We start from the raw sequence: 26,181 nt of genomic DNA, 5'->3' as shown, positions 1-26,181 counted from the left end.
AAATATTTTTCAAATTTATTGATAAGAGACATTCACACATCAACATTAAGTTTTATAATAAATGGAATAACATAATTACCTATTATAAGTATCAATTATTATCATACAAATTCCATATGGCCATTATGAGCAAAATTACATAAAAAACAGTATTTGAATATGAATTTTACTTTTAACATATAGGTTTAAAAAAAACAAGTACAGTCAGAAGACTTTTTATTACTTTTCACAATGATGAAAGTTGCTATTGTTTTGCTGCATTAATTCCAAAATAGTTACTGACTGCTCGACAAGGTAACTACATAATTAAATTACTTTCAGGGATTGCCTTCGATCACAGTATATTTGAAACGTGATACAATTTTTAAATAACGAATAGGCATATATTTTGTCCGCCATTAGTATGTGATCGCCATAGCCAATGAATATCCACATATCACAAAAATAGACGGTGAGATACCAGCTTTTAAGAGCGCAACTTTAATTTAGAATCTTTAGTCAATATTGACCTTATGCAATCCACAAAAGACAAAATCTATCATTTGTGTGTACCGGGAGGTTCATTGTGGATATTTTTACTTCAATCAAATGCGATGTGGCATGTTGCATTGTTCACATAATTATGTTCTTGATATTTAATTTTAATAATTCTTAACATATCGAGGTCTTCATGAACAAAGAGGCGTATAGATAAAATGAAGTTGTATAGGAGCGACAAAACTGTGAATAAAATAAAACTAATTGATTGCAAAAGTATGAAATCACGTATCTTTCCATGCATATTGTACAACTTGCATTGGTTACACAATAAACTAGTTTTGTGTTATTCCCATTTTATAAGTTACTGTAAAACTGCACTTTTGTCTATACGTTTCTTTGTTATGACGCCTTCGGCATAGTGGACGATACACAATGTCAGTAGAGACACATTGTGATGTGTTATATTACCTATGCATAACTCTCCTACGGTGTATATAGGATACATTTAAATATCTGTGAACATGGTATGTATATTGCAACCATGGCATCAAACGTTGCATATATTATGTAGTTGATTTTATAACTGTATATAATCACAGAAGCGAAGCGTGCCATGATCATTGTTCACGGCTCGAATGTATCATGTGGTCCTTCTAAAGTGTTAGTATGTAACATGTAGAGATCAGACAACCTAGTAAGAACTTGATATGGAATGTCTCACTCACATTAACTGCTTCATCATAGTTGGAGTTATTCTCCCAGTTATGCAGCTGTGGTACAATAATTTTGTAAAAATGTATAAAATTACAAAAACGATTTTGAAACTTTATAATTAATGGACACAGACAGGAATAGAAAATGACAATATTGTATAGTAATATCAAATCTTATGAAAAATCTAATTGTCATAGGTATAAGATGAATGTAGTTACACTAAGCGACATGTTTTGTGTCATACCGCCCTTACTAACTTATTACACCTACTACTCCTCTACATTTATAATTATGTCTGTATATGCATAAAAATGTAAAATCCAAAACTTGGCCTCTAAATACCATGTTCGCAGTGAGTAAATCAATAAAACACCATTCATAAATTTAAGCCGACAAACCTACAACAATACTGTCTTTGTGGCCAAGCTGGTCACTACCATAATCTATTGCATAGTATGCGTTACATATTGCCGTAATAATATTTCATGAGTTTCCATTAAAGAGAGCTGAAATCTAAATTTATACAACATAAATTAAAAGTACAGTAAATTATATACTAATGAGAAGGAATTTCGTATAACCTCACACTTTACAATTTACATAATATAATTTTATCGATTGATTTGACACACAATAATAATCATTAACAGATGCAATACATAATATAAAATTAATGAAAAAATGAAATTCATATATACATAATAGTGTCACCAAAACACACATCATCTTGTCTTGATCCTGCCACGAAGCGAATCCCTCTCACGTGAAGCAGTGAGTCGTTAGTTACCTACTTCTATTTAATATATATCCAAATAAATGTCGATAACTAACTCGGACCTCGTACTCTTGAAGTGTGTCTTAATCTAATTTAGCTCGAGGTGGTTTCGATCAATTAAAGCCTAATGATGGGAGAATTGACTGTCGCTAATGCAGTTCATACCCAAACGACGTAACAATTTAGCGATATGTCACGACGCAATTATTAAATTGTTAAACACAATAGCACAAAACCAATGATTTAATGCTATTTCGTTAAAAAATTACTAGCATTTAATATTTTGTCTAATCGATTTTGTTCTAATTATCATATTATATCATTATTCATTATGATGGCTTACGTTTCCAATATTTAAAGCCCTCCAAAATATACATACGTTAATGACATTTATATATATTTTGTGGAAATTCAGAAGTAAAAACATTACCTTGCTTTAAAGGTTCGCTTGAAAAATTTAAATCTTAAAAAAGCATTTTTGTGTGATATCTATTTTTTCAATCATATATCATTGCACTAATGTATCAAAATTGATTTTCATATTTCTTATTCCATAAATGATTAATTCATTTTTATGATACATTTAATTAAATGTATTAATTAGTTAATAGATGTTTAAAATTTCGATACATGTTGGAGGAACTTCAAAAGGAAACTACACCCAACGATGTCAAAACTAATACCCCTGTAATAATGGCACCAACTTATCGCACCGTATACTGCCTATATAACTTTGTTATTATGGTAATATAAAACTCGATTCTAGGGAATAAAATATATGTATCTTAATGTTACAGAAGCAAAGCACTCTAAACTTATAGTATAATAACTCTATTCGAAAAGTCTCAATTTTTCAACCTGAAATCCACATCATTGACAATGAAAATCATTGATCGAACTTAGTTCGATGATACGCCACAATAATAAATTGTAATAAATAAAAGGCTCATTTTTAGACACTTGGATGATGTCTGATGCTGGATTTTGTTGGCAGTGTTTAGTTGGCCACCGCCACATCACTTGAAGTCTCCTGGAAACGATCGCAATATCAACAAACTTTCTTTCGCAACACAAAGGACAACAACTTAGCACGAGCTTAAGGACATATTTACGGGTGCGAGTACGCCAAACCAAACAAATGACGTTGTTCGACTCATTTATGCAATAAAGGCTAGAACTTATACATTCATTTAACGCGAAGGCAAATGAATTAAATTAGAACTTAGATTTAAAACGGCATTTTTAAATAAGTAGAATACGTGAAACATATGCACGTGTCAACCGACGACACTAGCGCAGAACCGCGTGAAGTATGCGTTCGGTAGAGAAGGTGCGCCGCGCATGCCCTTCACTGGAGCATGGGGCGGGGTCGTAAATTAAACCCGATAACTTATTATTGCAAATTACTGTAAGTTATTTATTTCAATGTATTAAAGTATACGCACCATTTCAGTCTGTAATTCTGGCACAGGTGAAACCTCGGTAATCAATTCAGCCATTTTGTCGCATACTTTTTCGGGCAGAGGGTCCTGAAATACGTAAATAATCAATAAATCATGCTGTGTAAGCTTCACTGCGCAATTCGTTTCTCCTTACCTGTCTTATTTCTTAAACTATATTCATTATCTTCTTTACATCCAAATAATCAATGTTAACCGCCACTTATTTAAAAAGTTAATGCAACAGTTAAAACTCAGTACTTTTAAATTTCTACGATTACCTATCAGATTGTATTATATTAGTAAACGTTTCAATATTAAAAATCTCGATCTTAAAGGGTATAAGCCATCATATTTATTCAAATTTTGTTATAGTTAATTTGCTATCACTAGTTATTACTGGGAAGGAGATTGGACATAGTTTGTTTAAAATATATTTCAACGATATAACTTGTAAACTAGCATTTAAAAATATTATACTGTTGGGACAGGTAAACTAAAACAAACGAGAATGACAAAAAGTTTATAAACTATGATTTGATTGTTTATAAAACAGTATTCAAAGAGGTACATAAATGAAAAGCTTAGAAGTCTTCTATGATTATTTGATGCACCTTGATTAAATGTTATTAAAATTATTTAATGCAAACTTGACAAAAAATATTTACCCTGTGCCTAGCGTACTAATTTAGCAATGTTTTACTGTTTGAAGTGATGTATTTGAACTATATTATATGGAATGCTGTTAGCACTAAGGATACCTCATGCTGATATATTAATCACAACTAATTCAAGCAATAAGGAAGGGGATAGGACAGGAAAGCAACCGCTAGCTGCAATAACTTGGCTGCAACAATTTGAACACACGTTTCGTTCTTCAGGTTATTGACGATCCATACATGCTGATAGAATGCACATAGAACTAAAAACGGTAACGGTTATCGGGGTGCCAAACGTTGTTTAAATTACTGTACTAAGTCCACTACAAGAGCAAGTGTCCGACGTTATTCACCTGTGGGATATGCGGACGCGCGTCCCCGGTCGCTTCTGGCGAGGCTGGCGGCGACGGCACTGGGGGCGCCAGTGACAACGATGCCGACTCCTCCATGCTTCCAGCCGCCGGCATCGGCTCGTTCGTTTCCGATAGAGACGGTGGAATCGAATCATCAGGGGTCACCACCTCTTTTTCTGCTTCTGTATTTGATATGAGCACATCGTCCGCGGGAGGATCGATGTCCGTTACCGCTCCAACGATTCCCTGCGCCGTATCAATGTTGTTTATGTTTCCGTTGCACTCAAAAGTATCGATTACATTTCCGAGAGCGTCTTTGCACGTATCATTATCTTCCTTATACGCTTTGTTATTTTCTGCATTTTCGGTATTAGTAATCTCAGTACTTTTATTATCATCAGTAACAATATTAGATTCAATATTATCCGAATCTATTTGACTGGTAGGATTAATAGCTTCTTGTGTATCAACGTCATTACTTTCATCCATAGCGATATTTTGTGTGTCTACTTCGTCAGGCACAATAGGGACAGGTGGAGAAAGCTCAACAACATCGATTGTTTCGGCGACTGCGGCAGGTTGAATGGGTAAGTTAGTTTTGGGAGGTACAGGTATTTCTTCATTCAGTTGAGAAATTTCATTACTTTTTTCTTCCTCATCAGTATTACCTATTTCGTTGGTACTTGCTACTTCGGTGACACTTGCTACTTCAGCAGTACTATCTATTTCAGTAGTACTAACTGCTTCGGCAATACTATCTATTTCATTAGGACTAATTACGTCGGTAGACCATTTTTCGGTAGTACTAATTTCTTCAGCAGTACTTGCCACTTCAGCAGCATTAACTGCTTCCGCAGTACTTGCTCCTTCAGCAGTACTTACTACTTCTTCGGAACTTACTTCTTCAGCAGTACTTGCTAATTCTTCAGTACTTGCTACTTCAGCAGAATTAGCTGCTTGAGCAGAACTTGTTACTTCGGCTGTAATAACATCCTTTGTGTCCACTGTGGGTACTATGTTGTCTAGAGGGAGAGAACTGGGTTCAATATCTTTAGATTCATTTTCTACAGCGGGAGGTGATTCAGTGAGATTTTGCTCTACTTCCTTACTTTCAAGAGCGTTATGGCGTGGCTCTGCTTTTATTTCTGCTTCAGTTTCTAGCCCCTTAATTACATTTGTTTCGCTCTTATCTTCCATTTCAATTTTATCCACTTCTAGATTTATTTTGCTTTCTAATGCCTCAGTTAAAGCTTTGCCAGTTTCTATAGGCAAGGGTTCCTTTGGCGATTCTTCTAATTTTTTTTCTATTTTAGGGATTACTGTCTTATTCATTGTTATAACTTCATTAAGCACGGGGTTAATCTTAGGTTCCTCTTCAATTTTTATTTCAACATTTGATTCTAAAGTGTCAGTTGGAGTTTCCAAAACAACGTTAGGCTCAATTTTGTTAAGGTTGTCATTTACATTTTCTTCCTCAGACTCTTTTGAAGGTAATGTTAGCACATCAGTAACATTAGTTAAATTAGTTTGAGGATCAGAATGGTTATCATTGAATGAGATTTTGCTGTCCATGGCAGATGGCTGTGCTGGGACGGTAGTTTCAGCAGTGTTAGATAGCGAAGCGTCTGTCAATTCCGGTGCCATAGTAGTCGCAGCGAAGGATGCGACCGAGGATGGGGGAGGGTTTGCAGGAAGCGGTGGAGGCGTGGGTTCTATCAAAGGTACTTGTTCAACACAAACCTCTTTATTGACAGGAATTTCAGGAACTGGAACGACTTCTGTCGTTTCAACCGGAGTTTCCTCGGGTTTGCTTGCGACAATCTCTTCAATTTTATTTTCGATCTCAGGAATTTCATTTTTAGTTTCCTCTAAAGAAAGACCATTTATAGGCAATTCTGGTACGGATTCGGGTGTAACTTCCGTCTTATCCTCGTCTGGGACAATAGCAGTTATTTCCTCGGCCGCTGGAGTTTCAATTTTCGGGGATTCGGGTGTGCTGCTTCCGTTTGTGATCGGTTCGGTTACAGGTGTATCTGGTGCTTTTTCGTCTTTAGCTTCAACAGTAGCTTTTACATCTTCAGTTTCCTCGCTTACCACTGGCTCCGGAGAAGCTTCGGCAGTCTACAAATAAACAATGATGATATATTAATTACACAATAAACAAGCAGCAGAGTAAAGCCGTCCAGAAATTATTTTTATCGTCTTAAAATGTTTTAACGGATATTCTATCATATACCAGTATTAAAATATCACTGTCACATATCACATAAAACTAGCTGGTGGTACCTTGCCGTCGGCCATCGTTGTTTCACAAAGCAAACCTATCTGACACCAACCTAACTAAGAATGAAGCGAGACCGACGTGTGCGATATGATTTATAGTCACATTATTTGTCACGGAAGATTGGAGTTTATTTTTACCGGACTGCGTTAGTAATGCAGTTACCCTTCAGTGCTCATAATCCAAGATATATCATATTGCTCTAGGTATTCATAGGGTTGACACATTGGCTTCTGGCTCGCACATAATTAAAATATAAATTCATTTTACTATGTATTTTGTGATATATGTTTTTAGTATTTGACTACATGTAAGTTATTTATTTTAGTTTTTTTATGCATTACCTAAACAAATATATAAAATATAACCAATAAAATCCGCCACCTTCCTTACGAAAAAAGTAGTAAACAATATCTACCTAGCTCGACTGGATTACGCACCACAAAGTGCCTTAATTAAAAAAAAAAAACATCTGAGAAGTTTCATCTTCAATAATATTTTCATTAGGATTTCACAAACATTCAAATAAACTTTTGAATCATATAATTTTGGACAAGATGGATCTGCTCCCGTATTTGCTAAGGGCAATGGGACTACCCCCAGATAAGGAGTCTGTCATTTACCACGTTCAAATTATATATATTCAGATTACGTTACACGATCTGAGCAACTGCAATCAATAAGGAACTTTCAAATTAACGAAATAATCGGTGGGATACATAACTGCTTCAGGCAATATTAAATTGTGTTTAAATTTAAAATTACGTTTTAAAATTGCGTCTTCTAAGCCAGGTTTTTTTCTAAGCTTGTTTGTTGATGCCCAGACCAACAGTATAAATAAAACACGGTATTCATTTAAACATCACTATGAAGTTGCAAATTTATTTTTCGATACTGTGTCGGTTGAACGCATTATGACATTTTATTCCATAAATTGCTAACAAAAGGCGTTTATTTTTAGAACATAAAATTTAATATTATTATTTTAATATTTTATTTTGCGCATTACAAATATTGTTCTGCGTTTGTAAAGTGTAACAATATTTTTTCATTATAGTGCAATTTTCATACAAACACTTTGCCTTTTAATCAGTATTTCTCCCTATTTCTGAATCATATTCTTTCAACATATGAACTAAGTTGTTTTCAACTGAATATTGAGTCATTTGACTGACTTTAACTTAACTAATTTATATCATTGTTTGTTAAATAAAATTCTTTATGATCAATAAACTGAAGATTAATTTTGGAAATCGTAGCATGAACCAAATAGTTGACTGTCGATATGAAGGTGCAGAACCCACCTGACGCCCTTATGTTACTGCAATCTATACGTAAGACACAGTAATGCAGTATATGCATAAACTTGGGTACCGGACAAATCACGATATTAGTTACTATGTTACACATATAACGTAACATTATCCGCAGAGTTGGGTGATAATGAACCAGAATCAGGACTTTACTTTAATGTTAGATAACATATTTTATTTCAGGGAGATACTCAACCGCAGACTTGTGGTAAACAATAAAACGATACCAGCACACAAGGCCGTCTTTGTTTACCGATGTAGAAACGCACAAAGCGCTATCAATAACTGCACGTATTTCGAACATGTTAACACGGATAATTTTTACTTAGCGCTGCACATTGCATTTATGATATTCAACAAAGTATGTTACAGAAGTAAACTCTTCATAATTGAGTCTATCCAGTTTTCGATCACCTTCCTTTATTCGGGACATCTACAACGTTAAAAAAATATTAAATAATTCCATCGGGAAGGTTTGAAACTTGCTATTTCGGTCCAAAGAAGTAGGCAGAGGTGCATCTAGATGTCGAGCTCACTTCCTTTCCATAATGTATATGAATCGTAGAAACACTATCCAACACCTTGAATTCTAAAATATAGTTTGGTATTGCACTGCACTCGCCATTATGAGACATGAGATGTTAAGTCTTATCATGTCTTAGTATGTACTTCACACTGTTGCTTGGCGGCAGAAATGTCTATTGCGGTGGTAGGTCTCTCATATGTGAGAGTATCTCAGTAAAGTAGCTAACCAAACTACGTATCGGATACAATTAATTCCAATTTTGGCCAACGCACGCGTTGTTTCCAATATATAAACTTACACGAACTAATTACCCAGCCTGAGAATCGAACCCAAGACTGGTTTCACTGTCAAAGTACGCTGTGCCCACTGAGAAGAAGTTTCTACACAATTTATTTTTCATCAATATGAATAATATGGTTGAACAACAGGTATATGTGTTGCAAATAAGTTATTTAGATATATTTGAAGTTATTTTGGGGTAGTAAACTGAGTAAAAAATAAATTATAATAATAATTAATAAGAAACTAAGACTATTCAAACCACAAATACGTTATAAATACGTACATTTAACATAATATTATTATTATATTTTAATTATGAAGTAAGTACATCGAGAGTGTTGTCTTCGCAGTTTGTCACAAGGATAATTTATTACGTTATTGTTATTATTAAATTATAATTTACGAGCTATTGCCCACAGGTTCGTCCGCGTGAAAAGGTTTTTTCAAGATAAAAGTCCCGCTATATATTTTCCCGAGATCAAAAGTAGCCTATAATCATCTCAAGTCGCAACTGTCTTCATATCAAATTCCATCGATATCTGTTCGGTAGTTTGAGTTAATCGCGTTCAGACAGGGAGATACGTCGGGGGATTTTGTTTTATAATTTATAAGGATAACATTGGGAACCTTATTGTTTTTTTTTTTTGTGAATACACCACGTGGAATATAACGCGTATATACCACGCATTTCATAACGGAGAAACATGTAATTCTGTCAGCATAAGTAATTTAGTCTACTACGATGTGTCCAAGAAATAAAATTTTTGGTTATTATATATTATATTATATGGCTTATTATACAAAAAGCGTTGAAATCGGTCAGTAATTTAAATGTTGGTATGCCTAAGCATAAAAGGTAATAACAGTCGGCTCATGGTTTACACCATCCAACAGTGCCAGGGAACATAACGGTTCCATGCAAACAGGATTGAACACTCGATTTATCACTGTATCAGCACGGGCCAACATAATCTTTATAATTTTTAAACATGTAAGGTATCAAAACTAAATGGGCATGGTGGACAATGGACTTTACAAAACAGGACTTTGTAGTTATAATAAAGAAGTGGTGCTTACAAGGATGTGTTTTATACCCAGACGTTTATTAAAAAAATGCTTATTGGGATGACGGGACTTATAATGTAGCTAACGATTAGAGAATGTTTTTAAGTATGAGTAGTATTTCTGGCTAATACCTAAACAAACTGAACAAAAACTTCAGCTTTGTTTAGTTCATGAGTTATATTAATGTGGATTAATTCATGTTTATTTTTACAACGGCCACACCATATAAATTACATTAGCACATATAAATTATCAAAGAACCCGCATGAGGATCGCGTGATGCATCACATGTTATAAAATGTCCCACATGAGGGGAACTACACCCACAGCACATTTAATTAGTTGTGTTAACGTAAATCAAAAATGTCATGTGCTTGGGTCAAAATTATAGAGTTCGTACGAGTTGTGACTTTTAAATTGTAATAGTTTGTGTAGTGTCGATGAGTGGAGTGGTTATTTACCTACGGCACGCTCATTGTTCATTTATCCGAGCGGTAACGGTAGAGTGACCGTCATTAGTAATGAGTCACAACTTTTAAACGCCACGCAATACCATGGATGTCAGTCTATGGAAACGATTTTCCGCTCTAAAATTGCGCGTGCCGATGTTTCACACTAAACTGACTACTGTGAATGATTCACGGTAGGTTTCATCGACCGACGTCAATTTAGAATTTAATTGTGTATCCATTGTTATGTTGTCACACTTTATTATTATTCTATGTTGATGATACCTACTTGTATCGAGAAGTACATTTAACTGTAAAACTTTAGTTTATTTAATTTATTCATATGTATTTCATTCAATTATTTTAACGTCTAGTTTCAGTCATGCTTACAAACAAGCGCCGAAACATTGCAACTGCATACCATTACCAAACAAGTTTGAAGCACAACAGTATTGCTATGTTTTCACCTGCCTTTTAAAGTTCGTGAAATCGCGAAGTAGACCCTCGGGCCTTTGCTTCCTGCACGATATGTTTCCAACAGTTTCAATAATCAATTATGGAACATTAAAACATAACGTGAACGAAGGAAGATGCTCATTTGTGTGTACAATAAATAATAGGAGATAGCAATGTGTGCTCCACAGATACACTCGTGTCATATAAAATAAGTTACACTCATTACACTCACTCGATATCAGCGGTTGAACGCCCTGGCACAGCATTTGAGTTTTACTATTGTTAGAAATCATGATATTACTTTTTTAATACGTAAAGGTACTTTATTAGAAATGTATTTCATGTAGGTAAATTAAACAAATATATTAAATATTACTTTGAAAAGTAAAATGCGGAAGCTTCCAGAATAGAAGTGAATTTTTAAAGGTATGCGATGCACCCTTGCGTCAGAAAATAAACAGGAAAAGTTGCATAGTGTCATAGTGGAAATACTATGAGAATTTCAATACGTGAAAGTTAGCCAATTTATCTGATGACTTGTAGAAAAAGAAAACTCTTGGAAGCAAATGTGCTCAAGTTGTTTCCTTGAAACTTCTCTTACAATTTTAGATCTTTGCAGGAATCGCAATAATTCCAGGAAAAAGCTCATGGTCTAGACTCTAGAAGATCAAAGATCTCTAAATACATTACTAGCAATAAATATTGTGTAGTCTGCCAGTAGGCAACTCTCGACATTGCAAAGCACTTTTAGAAACTCGCAAAATTTGACGCACTTGACCATAAAGCCTCTTATTTACACAAGAATAGTTTTTCGTACGATAAAAGCGAATAATTATACTAGAAAATTTTGTCTGTGACTCTTCTTATAGGATTTGGTTTACCACTTTTACAACGTCATATAAAGTGGACACAAACGAGGAATATGTTTCATTCACAGATTATAGAGGTAAATACCTTAGCAATAATGGTTAAGGATGGCATTTCTGAAATATCAATGGTCCATAAGAGTTATTATTTATTAAATGGACTAATAAGTACCCTCGAATATAAAAAAAAATGATATATATATATATATATATATATATATATATATATATATATATATATATATATATATATATATATATATATATATATATATATATATATATATATATATATATATATATATATATAATGCCAAGAATTAACTCGTTCCATGTCTTTCATAGTACTGAATTGTCAAAAGTGATGTTAATCGCTTACATTTAAGTAATTTATAACTCAATTAGGTAACAAAAAATACCATATTCGTGATTATTCCATAAAATAAGTACACTTTTGTTAAAACCAGTTTTTTTTTTATATGTATAACTAGCTTTTGTTCGCGGCTCCGCCCGCGTTATAAAGTTTTTCAGGCTAAAGGTTTCCGTTATAAAAATAGTAGTTTCCCGGGAGCCTATGTTCTTCCCAGGGTCTCAAACTGTCTCCATACCAAATTTCATCTTAATACGTTAGGTAGTTTTTGAGTTTAACACGTTAAGGCAGACAGATGCAGCGGGGGACTTTGTTATATTATTTAGAACTTTTAAGTGAAACAATCCCGTCATACATCATTGTTGCATAACTTTAACCGTTTACGCAGCGCAGGCAACGGAAGCTCTCAAAACTCATAATTTTCCCCGTTTTTGCAACATGTTTCATTACTGCTCCGCTCCTATTGGTCATAGCATGATGATATATAGCCTATATATAGCACTCCAGGAACAAAGGGCTATCCAACACAAAGAAGATTTTTTCAGTTCAAACCGGTAGTTCCTGAGATTAGCCATTACTGCTCCGCTCCTATTGGTCATAGCGTGATGATATATAGCTTATAGCGGTCCACAAATAAAGGGCTATCCAACACAAAACGAATTTTTCAGTTGAAACCGGTAGTTCCTGAGATTAGCCATTACTGCTCCGCTCCTATTGGTCATAGCGTGATGATATATAACTTTGAGCACTCCACAAACAAAGGACTATTCAACACAAAAATATTTTTTCAGTACGAATCGGTAGTTCCTGAGATTAGCCATTACTGCTCCGCTCCTATTGAATATAGCGTGATGATATATAGCCTATAGCTCTCCACGAACAAAGGGCTATCCAACGCAAAAATAATTTTTCAGTTTGGACCGGTAGTTCCTGAGATTAGCCATTACTGCCCCGCTCCTATTGGGTATAGCGTGATGATATATAGCCTATAGCACTCCACGAACAAAGGGCTATCCAACGCAAAAGAATTTTTCAGTTTGGACCGGTAGTTCCTGAGATTAGCCATTACTGCCCCGCTCCTATTGGGTATAGCGTGATGATATATAGCCTATAGCACTCCACGAACAAAGGGCTATCCAACGCAAAAAGAATTTTTCAGTATGGACCGGTAGTTCCTGAGATTAGCCATTACTGCCCCGCTCCTATTGGGTATAGCGTGATGATATATAGCCTATAGCACTCCACGAACAAAGGGCTATCCAACGCAAAAAGAATTTTTCAGTTTGGACCGGTAGTTCCTGAGATTAGCGCGTTCAAACAAACAAACAAACAAACAAACAAACAAACAAACAAACAAACAAACAAACTCTTCAGCTTTATATAATAGTATAGATTATCAGTAATCATTATGGAGTGGAACGTAACGTTGACTTTATAATAAATTTAAATTTGATTATTCTATTAAACCATAATAATATTTTGATTAGGTAAATCGTATTTATTACCAATTCACGTTCGATATAATATAACTCTCGAGAGCATTAGGTATATAGCGAAAGTGGAATTTATATTTCAAAAAGTCAAAGCTTTATTTTATTACTTCCCCCGACAGTAATCACTCAGTAGTAGCGTGTAAAATGTTACTCAGCCTAATCATCTAAAACACGAACCAATTAAGACCGCGACATAAATGATTTTGTTTATGCTCCTTCGCAGCGTCTTCATTTAATTGCATTAATTAATGTATGGCCTGTAATAAAAGTATCAACATATACGTTACAATTTACGTCCAAAGAAGTATGTATTGGTGGTTTTTAAAACACCCAGTGAATAAAGGAAATTGAGCCCATCCTTGTTATGTCAATAGTGTGATCAGTAGCCGTATTATGAAAATAAAGCGTTTGGCTCGTCGCAGAGGCGCTCATTTGCGACCGTCGTTGCATTTTAGTAAACATGCAATGTGAGCTTTACTCGCTTCATATTCTTTGTGTCTCCTTCGTACGCAGCGAATTTGAACCCATATTCGGATGTATAACGTCAACTTATGAATTATGAGCTATTGTGTTTAACGATAAACACCTTAATGTGAAAATATTAGATTACGAAATAAGTTTCAAGAGATTTTCATAATAGGTTTTAATTTTGTATAACACTTTATGGTATTGAGTTCGAAATTAGATTAATGAATTCCATTAACGTCGGCCATCTGCATTTTATAGGATCGACCAACATCTTTTTGGAACTCAAATTCTCCCCTGCACGTGTTACTTTCTACTGACCAATAAACGAGACACACCGACCCGCATCGCTGTTGTGACTATGGCGGTGGGAACGCGACGGTTTGGTAACATTTTATTATATTACACATTGAAAAATGTATCCCCTAACAAGAGGCACAATTAACAAGCTCGAATAAATACAACGTGTCAGAATTATTTGAATCAACATCTCAGTTGTATGGATTCTTTTTGTTATATAAATAATATATTTCGCTGTTAAAATTTTAAGGTATGTTCTATGAAGGAGATAATTGTGTGTCGAGGAAATGTTCCCATTTTCTGTGATAACGTTCGTTTATATCCTTCCGCAGTTATGATTGGTTTCACATTTCATCATAATCGGTACGGTGTTTCAGCTGTTACGGCAAAAAGTGATAAGTTCGTGTATGTTGTTTTTTTTTAATAGCAGAAGTAAATTTAATTTAATTATATTAATTTAAATAGATTTTAAACTTGTAATTATTAAGAGTTAATTAGAAACTTACAATGTTATGAAACCAAGTAGCTTTCAAATGATAAATAGTTAATTTTATTAAAATAGAAAAATATTTTCAGCCCGTTCAGTTTGTCTCTTTCACACACTCTCTGCTCTTACTCAGTCTTTTAAGTAATCCACCAGCTACCTAGAGTGTCTACTGACTGTTCAAACAAGTGTCATTTAGGAACGAAAGCACTATAGACATTGCGGATGTTACTATCCAATTTGTACGTTAAACGATTCATTGTCGTATTCGATTAGTACTTAACATTTTGGTATTAATAAAAATCAAAGTCAACATGCATTTTTTGTTTACGTAAATTACACTTTATCTGTTTTAGGTAGCAAATCTTTTTTTGCCTGGGACGGGACTCTAGCCCACAGCAAGGAGGAGGGAGCGCGCCAGCGAGCTCACACCCACGGCCCGGTGCGGCCAATCCCCGAACCTATCCGCCCACGAATAGCGCCGCGAAACCTGCCAACGACTGTTAATTTTATTTTGCTCAAGACTAGTTCCTTACTGGCATCGTACGCAGATGTTGTTTTATAATATTGCGACACCTAAACGTTTATAGAAAATTATTATTAGATGCAAACGAACAAACTGTAAACTACTTTGAAGTTAAAACCCTAGATCTAGATAGCTGTATATCCAACTTTCACACATTTAAAATATTGTGCAAGTTCTGCGGCTACCCTAGGTACATTCAGTCCCAACATTACTTAAACAAAGATAAATACATAAAAATTGTTAAGTCTCAACTCGCGTCAATTAGTCATGATTGAAAATACAACAATCGTCGATACAATGACTTAACGATTAAGGCAGGTTTCGGAAGCTAAAGATTATACAAAAAATTACATATATGAGTGCACTTTGAGTGAGGTAAGACAATGCAAGCGGCAGACTGCAGTGCTTGAATCCAGTCGTCGCCTCACACAGCACATATTTAGAGAACGGATGGCTCGTGTTGTGCAGTTGTCGTGCTAGAAGATGGAGAATGTTATCTATTGTAATGCTGGTAGGCGAAGGGATGTTTATAACACCCCCGTGGTAATTGCTTCGACGTCGGTGTAACGTGCTAAGTAAATTGTTTTTAGGCCGCATGATTTATACGTTCTCGACAAATAGTGTTACCAGATGCCGCACTCTTGGCAGCGTATCCTGTTTTTTTAGCCGGACAGCTTCGCTATTTTATCTAAGCAAAGCAATATGTTCTTTAGTAATTGTTTTTTTTTTTTGTATTTGTAATTTTTTACTCACATATTACAAACTATAATTACATTATTTTCAATAATGACAGAAACATTATCTACTTTTTACATTGTTTTATCAATTACTTATTTCATGTTACACAACATAGTTGACCCATACTCCTCGATAAAAACTAGACAATACTTAAAATGCACTATAACATATTAATAAAATCAAAAGTAATAAAAGTAATAGATTACATGAAATGTCCAGTAAATATATAATCGTTAGGCATGTTTTTTAATACCTAAATTGGGTGTGAATGTTTTGCTAAATGGAGTTATATCTAACTCTGATCATATTATATCTCGGCGGGGGAGAAGTTAATGACCGCGTATCTACGAGAACAGTTCATTATTATAAACAATACGAGCAGCGTGTTTGTGTGCAATTCGTTAGTCTACGTAAAGTACATAAAATGCAGATAATTCTTTACGGTGAATTTTTTTTTTTTTTTGTGAATATCTCCTCGTTATGCCAGTGCCTCCTATCACGAAACAAGTGGTGCAACGTTCGATCCATTTGTCGGATCAAGTCCCGAGCGCAATCGACTCCCTATTTTACTAACTTTCCAAATAGAATGTATTTTTAAAATTTACTTTAGAATATGTGTTTGCAATACTAATAACGTATTATGTCAATGGGTCCTTAGCAGCTCTAACTGAATGCCCGCGTGAAGGTGATTTAAGTGTAACGATTGCCTTTTAATTCGTCGTTGTCACGTGTGGAAGTCGTCAATGAACCGAGTGTCGTAGCGATGAAACCACAATGGCGGCTCACGTTTAGTTAGCACGAATATAGCACCACTTTGAATTATAATGCACATTGTTCGTCGCGCGGCGCTGGTTCGGGTGCAATGCACTACGACGCAATCGCTTACTTGTCATAGAAATCGTTGGTTTCTAGTCAGTTAAACTGGCCGCAAGGTCGCCGCGCACACCATTTAATGCAATACTGATTAAAAATCAATCAGCTGTACTAGCCAAATTGATATCCAATAAGATTAAGTAGTCGATGCTATCAATTGAACACCGAGCGGCCAGCACACAGCCCAGGCGAGCGCGGGCGCATGCGCGGGGCGGGCGCGGGCGCTTGCGCGGGGCGGGCGCGGGCGCATGCGCGGACGCGAGTCGCGCCGTACGTTATACCAGTTTCGAACACACGTGCGCAACATCTCGCGCCCTCAAATTCTGCACGATAACGGCCAATGACTTCTATTGTGTGACCAAAATTATCTGCGGTACTTTAATTTTTTATCCCATGTGCTCGCGAATACATTTGACGAGAGCTAACAATAACTGGCACAAAAATAGGCCAAATATTGTTAAGATGAAGTCGCGCTTAATTTCTGTCAAGTTCTAAGTGTCATATTATGCTCTATGGAAAAACCATAAAATTCATATGTGCTTGTTTCGCATCTTTTGTGTTAGATATAATAATAATAAAGAAACAAAAATAAGAAGGCGCCTACCTCTTCTGGAACTTTTTCGGGTTCCCCATTAGTTTTGGGTTCCTCTTCCTTTTGTTTCTTCTCTTGCTTTGGCTTATCTTTTCTGCTAAAGCTAATAGAGCGCAGCGACCATTTCTTCTTGACCTGTTGACAATATGTCTCATGAAAACAAGTTGCATTGGGGTGCCATTAATAATTTAGGCGACAAGGGTTATTTAGATTGCTGAAGGGCGTCATAAGTTAGGTATTTCAATGACTTTTGTGAAGGGGTCAAGCCGTACAGTCTTTTTAATTGAATGTAAACTGTAAATATTGACAGAAAAGTATTTCCTTATGCACTTTACTATGCGTGTATATATATTTATTATGTGTGTATACCATTTACATAAATGGTTTAATCACAGAAATTACAGAAAAATATGTACTATTATAATAATAGGCACATATTCCATTTCATAAAAATGAGTGAAGCTATTTTCTCGATATATAATTCTCATTTCATCAAAACGTGCACTGTCACGAAAAATCTGCCTTAGAATATTTATCATTCTAAAATACATCTATGCAAAAAGCGATGTCAATCCGATGAAATGTCCCGCTGCCAAATGAAAAAAAAAAACGAACACAAGGTATTATGCATTTTTTTCGTCAATGAGTATACGTTGATATAACAGACGTATATTTAATTTATTAATATAACAAAAGAAGGTTCCGTCGAGGTTACTTTTACACAGAATGATTGCATTAAATAAACAGGAAGCAATTTCGTCGGCGTCCAAACGCTAGCGTGTGACAGCACTCTCAGACACATTTTAAATAATATATGCACTTTGCACACCAAAGTGATATCTCATGCAATCTAACAAGACTATTGACTTAGTAATTTAACGTGCCGACAACATTTTGAACATAAATAGTACTTTTATTCTCAATATTTTGGAGTGCATAACGCTCACCTTCTCTTTCTTGGGTTTCTTGCCATCTTCGGGCGTGGTGGCGGTCTCTCCATTTTCTGGCTTTTCACCGTCACCGTTGCTCACCGGTGTCGCTTCTTTATCCTTATCCTCGTTCTGTTCCTTATTTTCTTTTTCTGTCGTTGCGTCCTTCTCATTTTCAGGAGTACCGCTATCCAGTTCTTTTTCTTTGTCCTGAAACAAAGAAATATTATAATAAAAAATTGAGCCCTGTCCAGGCTCCAGATTAGCGTACCTCCATGCAATTGCATTCTGCAAGAATATTTATAATACGAAATGTTTACAGGTTCATCCAGTGTACATCTAGTTCCCAAGGATTGTTTGATGACTGAGGCGTGTATCGGCCGAGGATGGATTGACGCGCCATCCAGGGAAACCCAGAGACGTCTCTCCCGCTGCGTAACCACGTTAACTAAAGACCACTATAAATATAAACTATACATTAGTAATAGTTGACCACTTCGAGGATACCCCACAGTTTTAGTTTTCATCAAAACCGGTCCGAGATTCCCTTGAGCATTTTCCTCATAATTTCTGATATCCTCAACAACGCCCACTTGAAAAATAAAACTCCTTAGTCACCAGAAACTACGAATATTAACAACAAGACCCAAAAACAGTAAATTTTATACAATAAAGCAATTTTATCGAAGTATCACACTTGTACACTATAACAAAAACATCGATTATACATGAATAATAAGTTATTTTAACAATAAAAGCTGGCTTAATTATTTTTTTATTGGTAATCGCTAATTACGTATTTAAACCGACAACAAAGTAGGGAAGCGTTATTTAATATTGAGGAAATATGTCTGAAAACAAGCGGCGACAGCTTAGTTGATTGTGGAACGGACTGCTGAAACAAATGTCTGCAGTTTCAAATCCCAAGGGAACACACCTCTGACTTTTCTAAAGTTATGTATGTTTTCTTTGTGAATTATCGCTTGCTTTAACGGTGAAGGAAAACATCGTGAGGAAGCCTGCATGCCTGAGGAGTTCTCTATGGGAATTTCGAGGGTTTGTAAAGTCTACCAACCCGCACTAGGCCAGCGTGGTGGACTAAGGCTTAATCCCTCTCAGTGGTAGAGGAGGTCCGTACCCAACAGCAGGACAATATTATAATGCAGGGCTGATATTATGTCTGAAAACTCTTTGTTTGTCGGGGAATTTCGTACAGGCAATCTGTTGTGTTATTATATTATTTATAATGATTTAATTTGTTTCCTAATTTCATCGTAGCGATCGGACAAACATATTTAAAAATGTACTACTGGTTTGCATAATGATTTCTTATGTTTACGCGAATGTTAGACATTGAAATTAAACTAATTTTCCGGATTCTATCGCGGTTTTTTTGGATTTTATTTTTCTCCCGACGTTTCGAAGACTTTGCAGCCTTCATGATCACGGGGGGCACTGAGGTGTTGTTCATCCGTAAAGTCAAAGTTACAATATCTACCTACATTTTACAATTATACAACTTTTTAAATTTTTTTAGCTGTTGGTCGTCCGATCTACGCAGACTTCAAGACACTGTAAGCTCATTCTAATGTAATGTGAGCTAATTCTCAGTAAAATGTAGGTAGATATTGTAACTTTGACTTTACGGATGAACAACACCTCAGTGCCCCCCGTGACCATGAAGGCTGCAAAGTCTTCGAAACGTCGGGAGAAAAATAAAATCCAAAAAACCGCGATAGAATCCGGAAAATTAGTTTAATTTCAATGTACTACCGTTCACAACCTACAGAGCAGTTCGTACACTTGGGTACTTTCAACAGAACGACAGGAGTAGGCGTGATTCATATGACCTATCACAAGCCGTTTTATATATAAAATAGGATGTAAGTAACTATGCCCGAAACAAAAGAAAATAGGTTTCAACCACAGAAGACTTATCGACAGCTTTAACCTTCTTATTACCCCTTAATTATTGTTTAGCTCTATAGAGCTTGATTGATAGTTGACAAATCGTACGAACCGATGAAAATATTCACCGATTAATTATAATGTCATGTATTAATAATAGGCTGCTACTATTGTTTATGGAAGGTAAGTAAATTGTTTAAACCCGCGATTCCTAAACAGATTCAGCAGAACAGACGGGTTTATGGAAAATTCTATCGTTCTTCACATTAAAATTAGATACGAACTATACCACTTGGAAAATATTTCTTATGCCTGTTCTCATTTCATATGGGGCTCCATACAGTAAATAATCTTCTTTGCCTTACAATTTTAGGAATCACTAATTACGAAAGTAGGAGTAAGGATGTTTTACCGTGGGTTCATGTATATGAGCGTCGCCGTTGAGCTGCGGTTTGAGCGCATCGGCGTCGGCGAGCTGTTCGACGCGGCCCTCTCCGCCCGCGCCCGCCGCCGCCACCTCGCCTGCGCCCTCCGCCTCCTTGCCGCTTATGTCCACCGAGCGCTTGCTCTGCCTAGCACCCATTGCACCTGATAACCTGCCAAACAAACTTATGTTTACAATACAAACCGCTTACTTGGACTACTGCCAGAAAAAGCTCTAAGCTTATGTTATTGTTTTTTAATTCTTTAGCTAAACTTTTCTAATTGTGTTAATATACGACATTAAATTAGAATTATTATTATTGCCAAGAACATAAAGAGATAAATTTTGACTGTTTAGTTTTAAAAGAAGCATATCTTACTTATATAAAATGTAATTAATTTCAATTACATTTTATATGAGTAAGATAACACCGTTGGAGAGTGTCAATGTCCACTTTCGTACTGTATAGTCAGACTACTCTAATTTATAACATTCTATTGATACTTACACAGGCCCGCAAAAACTAGTACTATAGGGAAGCTATACAACGGCGAAATAAATTCGAAACGAGGACCACATGGTAAACTATATATTATGTTTATCACTGTGTTAGTAATAATAAAGTATTTCCAGGCAGCATTAATCAAAATTGAAACCCATGGCTTAGTTAAACATGCTGTTCGCTTGTTACTTTTACATTTTGTACAAATCATTTGTAAATTCTTGCAATTCATGAGACTTTATTAAAAAATCTCATGACGAGACCATTTGCAAATGTATTTTAGTTCAAATTCCGGGAATAATAGCATATTAAGCCATTCGTGTAAATTGTTGGCCTACTGACCTTGTCCTTTAATTGATCAAAGTTTTTTGCATATTTATATACTAGCTTTTGCCCGCGGCTCCGCCCGCGTTAGAAAGTTTTTCGGGCTAAGTATTCCGTTATAAAAGTCACGCTATATATTTTCCCGGGAGCCTATGTTCTTCCCAGGGTCTCAAACTGTCTCCATAACAAATTTCATCTTAATATGTTGGGTAGTTTTTGAGTTTAACACGTTCAGGCAGTCGGATGCAGCGGGGGACTTTGTTTTATAATATATTTTTGTAGAACTTTTTAAGAGGAACAATCCCGTCATACATCATTGTTGCATAACTTTAACTGTTTACGCAGCGCACGCAACGGAAGCCCTCAAAACTAATAAATTTTCTCCGTTTTTGCAACATGTTTCATTACTGCTTCGCTTCCATTGGTCATAGCGTGATGATATATAGCCTATAGCACTACACGAATAAAGAGCTATCCAACACAAAAATAATTTTTCAGTTCGAACCGGTAGTTCCTGAGATTAGTCATTACTGCTTCGCTCCTATTGGTCATAGCGTGATGATATATAGCCTATAGCACTACACGAATAAAGAGCTATCCAACGCAAAAAGAATTTTTCAGTTTGGACCGGTAGTTCCTGAGATTAGCCATTACTGCTCCGCTCCTATTGGGTATAGCGTGATGATATATAGCCTATAGCACTCCACGAACAAAGGGCTATCCAACGCAAAAGAATTTTTCAGTTTGGACCGGTAGTTCCTGAGATTAGCCATTACTGCTCCGCTCCTATTGGGTATAGCGTGATGATATATAGCCTATAGCACTCCACGAACAAAGGGCTATCCAACGCAAAAAGAATTTTTCAGTTTGGACCGGTAGTTCCTGAGATTAGCCATTACTGCTCCGCTCCTATTGGGTATAGCGTGATGATATATAGCCTATAGCACTCCACGAACAAAGGGCTATCCAACGCAAAAAGAATTTTTCAGTTTGGACCGATAGTTCCTGAGATTAGTCATTACTGCTCCGCTCCTATTGGGTATAGCGTAATGATATATAGCCTATAGCACTCCAAGAACAAAGGGCTATCCAACGCAAAAATATTTTTTCAGTTTGGACCGGTAGTTCCTGAGATTAGCCATTACTGCTCCGCTCCTATTGGGTATAGCGTGATGATATATAGCCTATAGCGCTCCACGAACAAAGGGCTATCCAACGCAAAAAGAATTTTTCAGTTTGGACCGGTAGTTCCTGAGATAAGCCATTACTGCTCCGCTCCTATTGGGTATAGCGTGATGATATGTAGCCTATAGCACTCCACGAACAAAGGGCTATCCAACGCAAAAATAATTTTTCAGTTTGGACCGGTAGTTCCTGAGATTAGCGCGTTCAAACAAACAAACAAACAAACTCTTCAGCTTTATATAATAGTATATAAGTATATATAGATTTTATGCTTCCTAAATTTGCCTGACAAAAGTTTATTGATGCATTTCGCTGCTGCCGTGTATTTATTTATCTAACAGCCTTTGCTGCTATAAAAATTTGCCCATTAGTGTTTATTGATTTGGTATTGACATTTCGCTATGTAATGATCGTGAGGCATTATGTGTCATATTTTGTAAGATTCTAAATATTTGAACACAGTTAGTGTTCACCTGACAGTCGATTAGTATATATAGACAAAAAAATTAATATGATTTTATTTTAAGACAAAGAAATGAAGATATTTAATTTAGAAAATATAACTGAAGGTTAAGTAAAATTTTAATTATAACGAGGTATTTTTAATAGGTGATGCAGCTTCGATAACTGTTTTAATTATTACTATACCTTTTAAATTGACAGAGTAACCCGTCCGAATATAGTTATTTGTTTTAACGAATGTACAATCTGTTAGTTACAAATAAAAACAAAAATAAGCCCGCTTCCTTTCAATATCTCTGCAGTCCTACAATATTTTAACGATAGAATGGTATCCATGTGCGTTAAAAATAAACAAAGCAGGTACATGCAGGGACCGATTTGGAATACAAAGCACGCCAGTGGGTCACGGTGCTGGGAACATGCTCGAAATAAATGTTAACTGTCGACCAAAAATAGTGTCTCTCAATGAAAGTGCATCGCTCCGACTACTTCTGGGTATACCCACGACGCACTGTTAACACACTTCAGACGGCAAGCGGCCGCGTGCACCGCGTTGATGACAGAATTATACAAAATCCGTAAACAAAAACCTACTCACAATGTAAACATTATTTTTTTAACGAAACCGCTTTGTCCGAATACCCATTTGAGGAAAATTATAATCCAACTTATGTTTGCACGAATGAATCAATTCAACTTTAACAATCATTACTATTGACATTTATGATAACAATCCTGGGAATGTCGAGTTCTTCTGTATTATTTTATAGAACAATAAAGTACACTGGTTTTAATTATGTTATGGACGTCGGTTTAAAAACATGTTACGGTACTTTACTCACACGCGAATGAATTATTTGAGGAAACACGTAGCTATCGCAGCGTTGAAAGCGAAACTGAGAGTAAACCACTCCGTGTATAGTTATTGTTCACGATGACCATTAGCGGCGGACTGAATTCCTAGCGCATCGTCTTATTTGTCGTTCATTATCCACTCGTTACACTCAATACAAATATAAATAGTACAGACATTAGTCACGCAGGATTCGAGCCTTATCTTGAGTAAACATTTACCGCGGACAAAAATATCTCAGGAGCTGAGAATATTGTTTGCACAAGGACATTACGACTAGTGCAAAAGGCCCTTTAATCTATTTAATAAATTTGCACTTACATAATAACACTAAAACAAAACATGTAATCAATTTTGCTTTCTAAGTATAAATGACGATATAATTATATATACACAGACATAATGACGCATTGGTGACTATTAGACTTTACTATTTTAGACGAGTAAATAAATTTTACGTTTTTTAACTTAAGAAGCGGCGATAGCCTAGTTGCATGTGGAACGGACTACCGAGACGATGGTGTGCAGGTTCAAATCGCAGGGGCAACATCTCTGACTGATCTAAAATGATGTGTGTATTCTTGGTGAATTATCGCTTCAACGATGAAAGAAAACATCGTGAGGTAACCCGCATACTTAAGAAGTTCTTTATAGAAATCTTTAAAGTGTGTCAAGTCTATCAATCCGCATTAGGCCAGCAGAATACCTCTCAGCAGAACCTTAAAACTTCCTAAAACTATGTCAGTTCATTTTTCTATTTACAAGAAATATAGTGTAGTAGGCATAAAATTCACTATAACTCCAGGTCGTGGTACTAAGTACCGACACTAATAAAACCATGAGTAAGCCTCAATGAATGTAATTTTCAGAAACACAACGACAAAACATCTTTGCACGTTCCATATTCTTATATTGCCAATTCAATTCAGCAGTAGCCATCGCCATTCAGATTGCACGCGTATTTATCGACAAATTAGAAACTGCTCACAGTAATTTGTGTAAAACGGTAGCACGCATCACCCAGTCCGCGACATTCCAATCAAGTACACAACTTAATTTTTGTAGTTGATAATAAAGTGTAGCCGGTTGGTTAGCTGCGTACCGCAGAGAGCGTCCGTCATCACGCCGAGTTATTTCAAATTGGTTTACGCATACGGGGTGATTGACCTGGTTTATGCCCCTCAACGCTTAAGTTTAGGCTCAGCCAGTCAACCCGAACTTATTATTGTCGCCGGTGATACAATGGGAGGCACTTTTAAACTGGGCTGGTTCAATTTAAATGAGGATATAAGGTACATTGGCGACCTTGACTCGGGAAATTTCAAGGTCGACGAGTCACCGAGTAGGTATCTCGGTAGATATTTTGTGAACGCATAACAAGTTCGGGGACGGCTGCACTTGAAAAATTTTATAACCACGTGTAACTAAATGTGTTTAACTCGAGCTTTATTAGTATTATGTGCGTTTCTTTATATTGCTTCGTCGACTTATCTCACAGTTTTGAAAAAATAATAAAATCATCTCTTTAATAAGTTGGAGCTTTGCAAGTAAGTATAAAAACTCAATATAATATTTTTCTAAACTCAACAAAGTGTGTAGGTATTTGGACTTCTGGCTTGTATTACAAGTAGGTACTTTCTTTTCTGCGCTGTAATAAATCATGTTGTCGATAAATGCATTCACTGTAAATGCGCTGTCCATGGCGGAGCAGTTTTAATATCCACACAGGGTAGCGGTCTAACTTGCAGTTTTGCGGTTTCATTTAATATGTAAATGCAGCGGCTGTGGATACAAATAACATCAAGCTGTCTCGTTTCGAGACGTACATTACTGAGATTACAAATATTGTTTCGTCAAACTTTACAAACACTATATGTACAAAATACAATACAAAGTAGCTATCAAAATTAGTGAATGACTGTCCTATTCGACACAATCAGGCGTGATTTAATGTGTACGAGATTTGAATTAGTAATATCAAGATCCTTATTGAATGAAGTACAAACTGTTAGGTATTAAATTGATGTAATATAGTAGGTTCGAAATATATTACCCCAAAATACAATATAAGCAACAAAGTTTTGTTTAAATCATA

At 35.8% G+C, this 26,181-nt stretch overlaps 1 protein-coding gene across 4 annotated transcripts in view; it reads right to left on the bottom strand.

The window, feature by feature from the left end:
• The window catches only part of LOC115445426 (A-kinase anchor protein 200), a 34,989-nt gene continuing 8,808 nt past the window's right edge, over nucleotides 1–26,181 (bottom strand). Inside the window, exons 1-7 of one of the 4 annotated variants that reach the window (XM_030171691.2) lie at nucleotides 24,076–24,202; nucleotides 20,749–20,932; nucleotides 18,447–18,638; nucleotides 17,512–17,634; nucleotides 4,421–6,541; nucleotides 3,415–3,498; nucleotides 1–2,999 (exon numbers count right to left, since the gene is read on the bottom strand). In XM_030171691.2, coding sequence (XP_030027551.1) covers nucleotides 2,967–2,999; nucleotides 3,415–3,498; nucleotides 4,421–6,541; nucleotides 17,512–17,634; nucleotides 18,447–18,638; nucleotides 20,749–20,919 — 2,724 coding nt within the window. In that variant the 5' untranslated portion in view covers nucleotides 20,920–20,932; nucleotides 24,076–24,202 and the 3' untranslated portion in view covers nucleotides 1–2,966. Of the gene's footprint in view, nucleotides 3,000–3,414; nucleotides 3,499–4,420; nucleotides 6,542–6,706; nucleotides 6,801–17,511; nucleotides 17,635–18,446; nucleotides 18,639–20,748; nucleotides 20,933–23,831; nucleotides 24,040–24,075; nucleotides 24,203–26,181 lie in introns of those variants that run through there. The other 3 variants (XM_030171689.2, XM_030171690.2, XM_030171692.2) reach the window with 3 other exon arrangements.

The sequence above is a fragment of the Manduca sexta genome, chromosome 24 (assembly GCF_014839805.1).
Source record: "Manduca sexta isolate Smith_Timp_Sample1 chromosome 24, JHU_Msex_v1.0, whole genome shotgun sequence".
Lineage (NCBI taxonomy): Eukaryota > Metazoa > Arthropoda > Insecta > Lepidoptera > Sphingidae > Manduca > Manduca sexta.
This window is presented reverse-complemented; position numbering and strand designations above follow the sequence as displayed.